The following is a 12,404-nucleotide window of genomic DNA, read 5'->3' on the forward strand; positions in this document are numbered from 1 at the left end:
GAACACGTATCGCATGCGTAATATCCGATAGCTGACGGAACATACACTGGTGCGTGACGCACCAAGGGTTCTCGCCTTCAGGCTCGCAATCCGGATGTGGGTCACGCGTTAAAACATTCTACACAACTTCCGGCACGAAAATTCATTCGTTTACTGACTTATTTAGTGATCAATAGATCGATCAGGGGCATCCGGGAGCCCTGGCTTCTCGTGCTGCCGGATGTTGTTGTTGTTGTAGTAGTAGTCTTTGACAGATAATGCGCCTGCCAGCCACGTCGTTGTTGTTGTTGTTGTTGTTCACCTTCTAGAATGGCGCATACCCACACAGGGGGATCGGCCAAGGAGAGGGGTGCATAGAGGATTTTTGTGATGTTTTTTTTTGTTTTCTTGGGAAAATAAATAAATAAAGTAATAAATAGAAATAACAGAATGCTAGGGAAGAGAAAAGTCAACAGAAGGCAGAAAGACCAAAAAGAAACGGGAGATGCATAACGCACGCAGGAGATGGACTCTGCAAGATCTGTAGCAGACGGAGTTGAAAAATAAATAAATAAATGAATAAAAATAAAAATAGTAACAGAAAAAAATTGTAATGATGAGAAAAAAATATTAGCAAGGTAACCGATTAGATTCCAGTAAAAAAAAATGGCGGTAAAAACAGACCTGTGGCTGTAACCAAGAATGGTGGCACCAAATGACAATATGATCGGGCTGCTCAAACTAAGGCCAAGCTGTTGCAGTGGTTGCTCTAAAAATCGTCGTCTCATCATGGTGAAGCGTCGACAAAACAGCAAAAAATGGTACATTGATTTTTGTTCACCACAGAATGCGCAAACGGGAGAAAGCGCCAAACCAGACCACGTCGAGCTCCACCTGCTCGAGTAAGAAAACAAAGAAGAAGAATATCCGCCCCCTCAACAGAAGCAGATCGTTTCGTGTCTCGAACAGCCATGTCAAAAGACACGGGGACCGAAGAGAAGAGGAAGCGCGGCCGTCAGACACCCAAGGCCCACAAAGGCGCAAGCAAAACCTCGGCCAACAAGTCCAAAGGGCCGCCCGAGGGAAAAGCTGCGCACCGAGGTGGACTCAGCGCGGCTAGCACTCGGCCCGTCTCCCCCGAATCTTGGACGGCTCAGTCCTCCAGGAGAGATCCGTCCGACAGCATCGCTGCTGCTTCTGCGGGAGCGGCGTCCCCGGGCGACGCGGCAGCGACCACCGAGGCGTCTGGAGCCGTGTCGCCCATCTCGATCCAGGCCGATCCGACGGCCCCTTCCCTGACAGATCGGTCCACGGCTCTCCTCACATCGGAACAGTCGCTGGTGGCGGACGAAGGTCGTCGGGCGTCGCAGCTGCCTCGCCTCCCGGGTTTCAAAGGTTCCGAAAGTGGACAGGCCTCCAACAGGCTCGTAGCTCACGGCCTCGAAAGCATAGTGAGACGTTTTTGTTTTTCTTTACTTGCTTTACACCCCTTTCACTAGCATTTCTCCTCCATCCCGCCGCGGCCGGGGTCGAACCCGCGTCTTTCGGGTCAGCAGCCGAGCGCCATTACCGCTGAGCCAGCGCGGCGGCTGATAGTTTTGATGGTCTTGGATCATGATTAGGAACGCCAGCGCTATCTCGAACCACAAGGCACGCTGCAGCGCGACTAGAGGGAGGCGTCGTTGTTGTTGTTGTTAATGTTGTTGTTGTTGTTGTTGTTGTTGTTGTTGTTGTTGTTGTTGTTGTTGTTGTTGTTGTTGTTGTTGTTGTTGTTGTTGTTGTTGTTGTTGTTGTTGTTGTTGTTGTTGTTGTTGTTGTTGTTGTTGTTGTTGTTGTTCACCTTCTACAATGGCGCATACCCACACAGGGTGGTATCGCACGATCGTGCGTCGCACGTCGCACGATCGTGCACCCGAGCACATTTATCTCGCCCGATATAAATCGGTGGTGCTCGCAAGCACCAGACGGGGTGGTTCCCTAGTTACGGGACGCATATGTTTCCCTTCCAACGTCCTCTTTGAAACGGGGTGGCGACAGTTGCCACCATGCTCGTTTTTTTTGTTTTTGTTTTGTTTTGTTTGATGTGATAGCTTCACTCTGCTAAATAAAGCCGGGTATCACCGTGTGTGCAACATGACCTTCGGGAGAGCTGCGGGAGCTCAGGTCTGACGTCACTGCCAGGTCGCGTGGTCGGGTGACGTCATCAAAACCTGCCCACTGGATTGAGAGCAAACTGCCCACTATGGCAGGTGGCAATTAAATTAATGATTGATCGCGAGAGGTTGCTCGGGAAGATCAACCTGGGTCGCATAAGCCCCTCCCGTTGCTATAGTTGACATTAACTAATTAACGCTGTTTCGTCGTACCCTTAAGGCCGAGCTTAAGTGTCCCTCCAGTCTTTTTTTTTCTTTTGTTTAACTGTGTTGCAAATTAGTCTTAAAATTCGCCATTTTCTTTAAATACGTTTTCCTTCACTTCTAACTCTATGTAACCTCTATGCTTTTGAGCCACCAATCTTCCAATTGCTTTTTGCTAGCTTCCACCGCAGATTTATTTACGGGACCATTATCATCTCTAAACCCTAGGACCTCAGGAAGAGTGACTGTGCCTGCATCGACATCCGGATGGGTACCACCACATCCGAGGATTAGATTTTCAATTGTGTCTACAGGTTTACCACGTACAGCACATGTGTCATCTTCGTTTTTTTTTTTGTAGCTGCGCGTTTTAAGACACCCTGACCTATAGCTTCAAAATAGTAGGGCATTATATATTAAGTTATCGCAGAACGATTACTTCCTGATCTGCCTTTTCCAGAATCGACATAGTTCTACACTATGCTTCTTTTTCATTGAATTAATCCAATTTTTACCTTCTGCGTTTTTTACCTGTCATTTAATGCTCTTTCTCCGTGTTCGTGTCCGGTATACTTACTGGTTGATGTCCTATTGCTTTTCCGCCATTGTGACACAACGTTCCTTCCGTGTAAGTATTTAAATACCTTAGCTGCCCACCTGTTATCGTCCAGTTTCCTCAGTCGTTCATTATATAGTATTTTACTCTCAGCTTCCTGTGCTTCGGCCGATGCCCAGCCCATATCCCCCTGTACTGCCTCGTTTGTGGTTTTGCCGTGGTCGCCTGGTGCTAATCTTCCAACAGCTCTGCGATTTACTTTTAATCTCGACTGAACTTCTGTCCTTAAGCACAGAACCGCATTTTTAAAAGTAAGCCCCGCCACCATTATTCTTTTCCAAATGCCTCTCAGTACTTCATATTTGTTATATCCCCATAATTCCTTGTATTTCATCATGCCGGCATTTCTTCGTCCTTTGCTCTAGGAGACTGTTCGTGGTTTTCCGTGTATATCTGCCCTTCGTTTAGCCATATCCCGAGGTATTTGTATTCGGCCACTCTGGGTATTTCATGGCCTTGTATTGTAAGCACCTCATCAGTTGTATCATCGAAAATCATCACACCTGACTTATTAGCGCTAAAACTTAAACCTAGAGCATCTCCTTCGTCTTCACAACAATTAACCAGAGTTTGCAGAGTTAGAGAGCAACAGAGGAAACGCCCTCTTCGTATGCTGGAGGATCTAACACTTACCATCAGTGAGATGTTTATGGTTTATGGGGGTTGAACCTCCCAAAGCGACTCAGGCTATGAGGGACGCCGTAGTGAAGGGCTCCGGAAATTTCGACCACCTGGGGTTCTTTAACGTGCGACAACGCACAATACACGGGCCTCTAGAATTTCGCCTCCACAGAAATTAGACCGCCACGGCCGGGATGGAACCCGCGTCTTTCGAGTCAGCAGCCGAAAGACGCGGGTTCGATCCCTGCCGCGGCGGCCGAATTTCGATGTAGGCGAAATTCTAGAGGATTGACTCATTTTCCGGTACGCGTGGCCACCATTTCCGCCCATTAAGGCTAACTGAAAATCATTTTCTAAGTGACAATATCCGTGAACTTTATTCACCTATAAGTGATGCACCTCTGTATGTTATATATGTGCGTTTAATTTCTATCCCCCCGTGCTCACTGTGTACAATTTTTATGCGACAGCGTATACAGCTCATTCGGTCGAAAAGCCGTCGCGTAGTCGGTACCGCTTGTCGGATATAATTGGGGGCTGCGTAAAAAAAAAAAAAAAAAATCGTATCATACTTGCCACGGTGGCTCGGTGCTTGGGGCGCCGAACTGCTCAGCCGGAGTACCCGGGTTCGGGCCCGACCACGGCGACCGTGTTTTGAGGGCGGCGAAACATAAAGAAAGTTAGGCAGTGGTTCAACTCTGGCGAGCCGAGTTTCATGTAGCTAAAGCCATATATACGTAAGCAAGCGATGTCTGTCGGATGGTCAGAAGCGACTTGCCGCAATGTTCGAAGATGTACAGTCTTTGTCAAAAGTAACCAGGCTGCACGTTTTGCTTCTCAGTCGTATATTAAAGCTATTATGCCAACCCACAAACTCTAAATCCCTGTATGGTAAGAAGAACCCCTCTTCTCACCTTCAAATAACTTTTTGATCTTTAGGGAAGCCGTGAGGACTCTACTATACGAGTGAGAAGCAAACCATACAGCCTGGTTACTTTTGACAAAGACTGTACATCACTATACATGCGTTCCTCAGCGAGCTCTCCTTCCTCCATAGCGTCTAAGTAAAGCGCACAGCTCTCGTTATATATACCTTATACCTGAAGTCACAACTGTGAATTGAATCACGTGCCACAACGTGTTTACCACATGGCTTTCTTACTGCCTCTGCTGAAACTTGCAAGATCAAATAACCATAAAATAAACATAAAATGCTTCCTGCGCTCGCACCGAAGACTGTGACGGCCGTAAGGAAACCAGTGCGTGGTGTACCAAGTCAATTTAAATTTGCCGCGGTAGATTTTAATGCTCACCGCCATGCAGCGCGTGCTGGCGGCCCCACAAATTAGAAGAGCTTGTCGATATTTCCTGAGCCTTTGTAAATGAACAGGTCTTGAGAAAAGACGAGCCGTCCTTCTAGGTTTTGGAAAACGGTAGCCAACTTAGGCAGAATGTCAGTCAATTGTTACTCATAACACATTGCGGGCCAGTCCATTTCCTACGTAACTCATTCGAACTACGACAGTGTGTCTCGTATGACTTCCTCACATGAACGGTGTACTCACGCCTGTTTCCTGATAACTGCGGCTGACAGAATTTAGCGGAATTTAGCAGATCGTCATTCTAAGAGAGCCACTGTAGTTGACCGGACAGCCTTACCTCGACCCCTGAGTACCGTTGAAGCCAAGCCAAAATAGGTGTACTTGTGTTTACATTCCAGTGCTCCCCCGTCCATCGAACTGCTGGAAGCATGCATGTTTGACATCTAAAATCATAGGTTTCCTTATGACGCACTAATCATAACAATCCGCGCTAGTGACTCGGCGCTAACCCACGCAGCCATTTTGATCAAACTGCATTGCTTTTTTTTTTTCAGTCGAAACCTATTTCTCCGCCCGCCGCGACCCAAGTGCCAGTCCAGAAGCGAAGCATCGCTGGCGCTGCCTGCTTCTTCGCAATCGTGGTATTCGTGCTTTTGATCCTAGTGCAGATGGTATTGCGCGTGACGCCGAAGCCTCCGAACCGCTTCTGCCAGACTGAAGGCTGCATCCGGCACGCCAGGCTCCTCACCGTTGACCTGAACCAAAGCATCGATCCGTGCCAGAACTTCAGCGCCTACGTCTGCTCCTCCTGGTTTAAGCGTCAGAGCTCCGACTACCTCCACTATTCCAAGTCGGCTATGGACGACGTCCGCAAATCCTGGTTCCCGTCCTTCCTCGGCATGCTCCGCGACGGCTCGAGAACTCTTCACGCCGGACGCAAACCCTTTCTCATGTACTCGGTTTGCGTGGACGAGCCGTCTCAGTACGGTTCCGACATAAACAAATTTCGCGAGTTCCAAGACACCCTCAGAGTTCCTTGGCCAGAGGCGCCGGAGGCCCGGAGCGCCAGGGCACTCGATGTCCTGATGACGCTAGCATTTAAGTGGCAGCTGCCGATCTGGCTGCGAATCAGAGAGCCTCGATCGGCGTCGGCGCTAAGCTGGCGCTTCTTCATAGATCCGGGCCCTCTTATACCACTCATGAGGCAGCATCACCTCAGTTCCAGGGCGGACGAGTACGTGCGCTACTGGACGTCCTTCTACAACCACCTTGCACACGGACGCGACAAGCCTGCGCTTGACCATGCTGCCATTACAGCAATGTACGAAATGGAGGGCGACGTACTCAACAGCCTCTACGCTGCCAGAATGCCTCCAGTCCTGCAACCCCTGATGACGCCAGTAGCGAGCATGGGCGCGCACACTCCGTCCCTAGAGTCGGAGCAGTGGCTCCAAGCTTTGAAGCAGCTGAAGCTGGATCCAGAGGCAGCATCCGGGGACTTGGTTCTGCTCAGTGACGCCGGCTTCTTCAGGACCTTCGGGCAGGTGTTCGCCAAGTACAACAACACCCAAATGATGGAGCTCATCGCCTGGTCCTTTGTGCAGCTCTGCGCGCCGGCCGCCGACTATCGCCTCCTCGTCATTCGCTACGGCACCGACACCGCCGCGAACAAGTACAAGCCGTATTTCTGCGAGCGTTTCGTCGAGTCCTTGTACAGCCTCTTGGTCGTCTCGCTGTACTCGGTAACGCGCATGTCGCGGCAACAGCGCGCCTTCATCAACGCTGGATTCGGCAGTCTCGTCTCTGCAGCGGCGGCCATGGCCAACGCAACGCCCTGGATGGACGAAGCGAGCCGGCTCCTTGCCGCCGAGAAGATGGCTTCCACGCGCCTGCGTTTGTGGCCGCCCGACCAGTACCTCGTGAACGGCACACTCGAGCAACTCTACGAAACGTTTCCCAGCGGGGGCCTGTCGTTCGTCGACTACTGGGTAACGGCGAGCCGCAGCACGGCCGCCAAGTACCACTCGCTGGCGGACGCGGACGCTTTCGGCTACCCGGTAAACTACGCTCTGCCGTACCACTACTACGACGGGCCCCTCCGAACCGTGAGAGTGGCGGTGGGCGCAGCGACCAACCCTTTGTACTACGCTGACGGGACAAAGGCCATGTTCTACGGGGGCCTCGGCTTCTTGATGGCGCTGAGCTTAGTGAAGGCCTTGGACAGTCAGGGGCTCAAGTGGCACCCAAACGGAACGTTCGGCGACTCGTTTCTGTCCAGGTAACGGAAAATAATTCGTTACTTTCTCCTCATTCCCGGCTCGAGCTTCGTCGCCTTACTTCACAACGTGAGGTTTGCGGTGCAGCTCATGCCTTGGCCATGCTTGACCCTCGTCAGTTACTGTTGCGCCATCTGTCATGACACTAAGCAGCTAGAACCGGTGTAGTAAACCCTTTCGTTTGTAGATGACTCATGTCTACATGCATCAAGCGGTTCCCTTACATTCGAGGCTGTCGAAAGCGTCCAGGGCCCCGTTCAGCGGAAAAATTGGTGACCTCGCGTTGGCGTTTTGCCGCGAAACTAAACGTCAAACGCGGATCTGCGCAATGAAAGTAATCAAGAAACATGACGTAATGTGGATTAAATTTCCTAATGCGGAGTAATTTTATTAAGTAAATTCTATCTGCTTCCAAGTTAATTATATCTGCTTGGTGGGCACAAGCGAAGGTTTATATTGGTGTCCTGTCGTGTTTCACGAAAAATGGCTCTTATGACTGTATGATGAAGAAGCGTGTAAATTGCAGGGGTCCGTATTACGCAAGTAGTTAAGGTAGTAGCAGAGTCATGGAGGAAGGAAAAGATCTAAATTTTCCTTTCTCCATGAGCACAGTGCATATCCTCCACGATATCCTCTTTGCTTGATGTGGCATAGTGGCGCCGACATGCGATGGCCGTCGCGAAAACCTCGCGATCTATGTACGCCGCTACAATAGATGGCGCGCGAACGCTATTAAGTGTAAAGCCCGTTGTGCTTATAGTCTCCGTTTTATTGCTCAGGGTCCGCATCCGAAGAGAGTCCGCTGAAATGACCGATTAACTCTATCGAGTCATAAGGCGGAGTGTAAGTGTCCCCCTATTTTTATGCGTGGTCCAATACCCACCGGGCGCATACACTGAGCGTCATTAAACAGTTACTTTTAATCCACTGTCTCTGCCTTCTTGGACCTCGGCCCTGCTTCACATACTCCTCTCAACAACACTGTTAAAACCGATGTATTAGCACGTCTCCATGGCAGAGCAATATATCGAATCGCGTTGTTTTTAAGATGTAGCAGCTTGTGGCACTTTCCTTTTCTTTGTCATATGACGTAACCTCTCCCGTTTACCTGTGGTCGAATGAGAATTCTGCGCAGATTAGCTCGGTCAGCAGCTGCGTGTTCTGGGGAGTGCGAGATTTCGAGCAGGCGTCACCCGTGGTCATGCTTGAGTGGTTATTTCGTTAAAGTGCGGTACGGTTTCGGATCACACAAAGTACAATTTTGAGCTTTGTGGACTTAAGTGGAAAAGATGGAGCTGACGAAGTACTAGACCAGCTACTTCTTACACCGTGTACTAGACAGGATACGGCAATAGAACAAAACAGACCGACTGTATACGTTGAACTGACAGACGAGGACCTCACCCGCACAGCTAATTAATTTCGGATTAATAGTGCACAACGAGTGGACAGATGTCCTGCCTACTTCGTTGGATGCACATGAGTACCTGTCCGGTCTGGTTCAGCAGTAGTGTCCTGTCTACGCCAACTGCGGCGTCGCTTCTTGTATTCGGTTCCGCGCCTGCGTCGGCAATGACGCAAATCTATCAACAGGCCCAGTTGTTTGCGCAAAGCTCATTGACGACTTTGGTCTGAGCTCCGCGTTCATCCTTTTTCATACTTCTAGTTGGTCATCGGTTATCATTCATATGGCTGCTGGTTGTTCGTTTCCAATTTTTAAGGCTTTGCACTCATCATCCATTTCACCCCTTTTTTTACCTTTGACACTACTTTGGTCTTAACGCTTCATTCTTCACCTTTTTTTCCACGTTTCTTGTTGGTCATCTCGTATCACTCATGCATTTGTATCGTTTTCGGTGTTTAAGAGTTGCTTGGTCGTGACTGTTTAGTGTTGTAGAGCTGTTTGCTATACATTTGTTGGGTTTTTTTTTTTTCGGATAGCCATGATAGTATGTTACGTGGTTGCTATTGTGCTTCATGTGTTAGATATCTCTCAGAGATCTATTCTACTGCGTGTGCGTGATTACACGGATGTTACGGCGTGTTGGCTTACATAAAGGCGGGTTTGGCGCGAAATAAAATTCAGTTGCAAGTTGAATCATGAACCAACTAGCCCAAACTAAAGTTCTTCTCATTGATTTGGAGCTCAAAAACCCGCGATGGCCTGCAGGAACTCGACGGCAGCGTTTGCGGTCAAGGACGGCTGCTTGAAGTCGGCGGACAGCGGACAGCGGGGCGACAGCAAAGGTGGCAGCAGCGTGTTTCCCGAGGTCCCCGCGCTCGAGGTCGCCTACGCCGCGTACCGTGCCTCCGTCGTGGACGCGAAGGACGACATTTCGCAGAGGCTGCCGGCAGGACTGTCGGGCGATCAGGCCTTCTTCATGACCCTCTGCTACATGACGTGCTCGCGCGAGCGGGGCGTCGATTGCAACAAGGCGGTGCGAAACTTCGCGCCCTTCGCTGACGCATTCCGCTGCGCCCGCGGCACGGCCATGAATCCCGACACCAAGTGCTCCTTCTTCGGGAGCTCACGTTAATGCCCTCCGCTGTGGGATGGAGGGCGCTGCGGTCTTTTCAGACACCGCACTTACCGAAGAAACGAGGTAGATTCGAAGACTGGACGGAAAGAATTTTTTGCGATTCAAACGGCTTATTTAACGATCCAGAAATCAATTAAGAAGCTTTGTTTCGTTATCGATGGTAAAAACAATAACTCGCCTGCCATTCATGCGCACGCTCACAAAATCCGTGAGTTTGCTTGTTTTTTTGTTTTTCCTGGGCCTTACTCGCCCCATCCACATGTATGTTTGAAGTTGAAGTTTATTTTACCACAAAGCAAAAATCGAAACATGAGATGTGGTAGGGTAGGTGGGAAAAAAGCTACACATTAGTAGCTTGACTAGCCCCACCTCCCAATAACTGACAGCGGACGCTTTGACAAAAGTGAGTAGCACAAATTCACGCAACAAATGTCACGACAGCGAAGTTAGCTTGCATACAATAGACATCAAATTCAAACAACTCTATTACATGTTTCTCAAACGTATGTTTTGTTTAATATCAGTGGTATTCTTGTTAAGTTTATATAATTGTTTAAAACAAGCGGACGGGTCTTGACTTCTTCAGGGTGTCGGTTCTGTGATTGAAAATGCACGTGACTTCTTTTGTGCATGATGCCTGTGCCCCACAGAGCTCCCGCATAGTGACGCAATGTGTCTCTTGCTGCCCGGTTTAAATTAGGCTGCTGTACTTTCTAAACGGGCAGTGGTCGGGGAAGCAGCTGCACACTGTCTGAAGTCATTTAATGCTTCCTTCCCGCGTTTAAATTTGCCGAAAGAATAGCGAGGAGGAGGATATGCGCGTAATATTTGCAAGGATGCAAGCATAGGCTCGCATCTCTGCAGCCGAATCCTCGTGCATTGTCACAGCAGTCAGTGGTCTTGACAATGCAAACGAAACGCCGCTTGCCACTCCCGCTCACCTAGTGTTGTGCCAAGACAGTTGCCGGGTTTTGTTTGGTGGCCTTCGATTGTCTCTCATGTAAAGCCTGTTTTTGTTGTTAAACGTACTACTCCCGTCAAAGATGCGGTTTCATTTATAATGATTCTCTGCTCTGCATCCGCCGTCATGTCTACGTCATTGAAGTCGACCTGTGCGCTAGCTTTATTTCTTGTCCAGCTGCGTGGCAAAGCTACACGCTCCGAGCTGCACGGCGAAAAAAACTGAAAAAAAAGATACAAGTGAAAGATCTGCTTCTTAGTCTGCATTCTACCCTTTTAGAACTTTCCCTGATAGTGATGATTTTACCACGTGCTGCTCCTGGACCTGATAGGGTAACATCAAAAATGATAAAGATCCTCTTTGAGGAGTCTCCTAATTTTTTATTACAGCTGGTAAATTATTCGATCAAACATGCTTGGATTCTTCCTGAATGGAAACTCGCCAAAGTGATTCCTTCCCCTAGAAATAATGGGGGCGGCTATTCTCTGGAAAATATTAGACCTATTTCATTGACATCAACGTGGTTAAATTAATTGAAAGCTTCGTACTCCTGCGTGTTTCGGAGATTGTGGACCGCGAAAATATCCTCATGCGCCTTCAAATTGGTTTCCGTCCAAAATGTTCCATATGGAATGCACGTGCCGACCTCGAGAGTCGAATTCAAATTAAAAGCGACAAAATATTCCTCAAGTTAAGTATTTAATATATCTTGTCATTTATGACGACAACCTCGCATGGCGCATGTTGCTGCAAAAGGGGCTCGTGCTGTGGGCATGTTACGTAGATTAAATATCCCCCCCCCTCCCTCCGGTAATCCCCGGTCTGGAATGCGGAGAGATGCACTTTTAATGATTTATGTTGTGTACGTCCGACCAATTTTAGAACTGGGATCAGCGCTTCTTTCTGGTACAACTGCTTACAAAATTCGCCCACCCGTTCTTCTGGAACTGGAGGCGCTTCGGTTGTGCCTTGGGCTCCCCAAATTTGCAGCTAACTACGTGTTTTACCTTGAAGCCCGATTTACCTTTATTATCTAGATTTAAGTTTCTCATTGTTCAGACGTACCTCAGGATATATGACACAAGTTTCCACCGATCCTTGCCCGTTTTTTGTTGCCAATCGACCTCCTTTTTTTGGGGTCCACTGGCCTAGATTTCATACCCCTCAGTTTCGACACAGAACAGTGGGTCTTCCGTGAAAATTGTCTATGATGACATTTTCCCCAAAAATTCTAAGCATTTACTACGTACCCCGTATTTTAAATGGATTGTCAGAAGGCCATTTACAAAGCCTACCTATAGCGATTGCTACTGACGCCTCCCAATGTGATGAAAAGGCAGGGGTGGGAATATATTGCCCGCTTCTAGATTGGTCTTTTTCTGTGCGCCTACCGGATTTCACCCCAATTTTCCAAGCAGAGTTCCTGGCGGAGGCTTCGCAAACTAGACCCATCTTTCTCTGCAGTGGCTGTCATTACAGACTCTTTTTCTTTGTGCTCGTCTCTTGCTTCGGCTGTGGATTCTCCAATCTTAAACACCTTCCTATCATTGCTCCCTCCAGATTTGAGCCTTGTACATATGATATGGGTACCTGGTCATAGCAGTATGACAGTCAATGAAATTGATGATAGCCTGGCAAACGCGTCCCTCAATGACCCCGTGCTACCTATCCTCCCGGCTACAGCGTACATCACAGCAGCGAGGTTTCGGCGAAGTATTTTACTTAGCATGAC

The 12,404-nt window shown here is 48.8% G+C and overlaps 1 protein-coding gene across 1 annotated transcript; it reads left to right on the top strand.

Moving 5' to 3' along the window:
- The first annotated feature begins 5,505 nt into the window (after nucleotides 1-5,505).
- On the top strand, nucleotides 5,506-9,708 carry LOC149334856 (endothelin-converting enzyme 2-like). Its single transcript, XM_089553681.1, has 2 exons — nucleotides 5,506-7,173; nucleotides 9,342-9,708. Exons 1-2 carry the CDS (start codon nucleotides 5,564-5,566, stop codon nucleotides 9,706-9,708), a joined length of 1,977 nt encoding a protein of 658 aa, XP_089409807.1. The 5' UTR covers nucleotides 5,506-5,563.
- Nucleotides 9,709-12,404: the final 2,696 nt, after the last annotated feature.

This window comes from Amblyomma mixtum, chromosome 7 (genome assembly GCF_055824585.1).
Source record: "Amblyomma mixtum isolate Tamu chromosome 7, ASM5582458v1, whole genome shotgun sequence".
Classification (NCBI taxonomy): Eukaryota; Metazoa; Arthropoda; class Arachnida; order Ixodida; family Ixodidae; genus Amblyomma; species Amblyomma mixtum.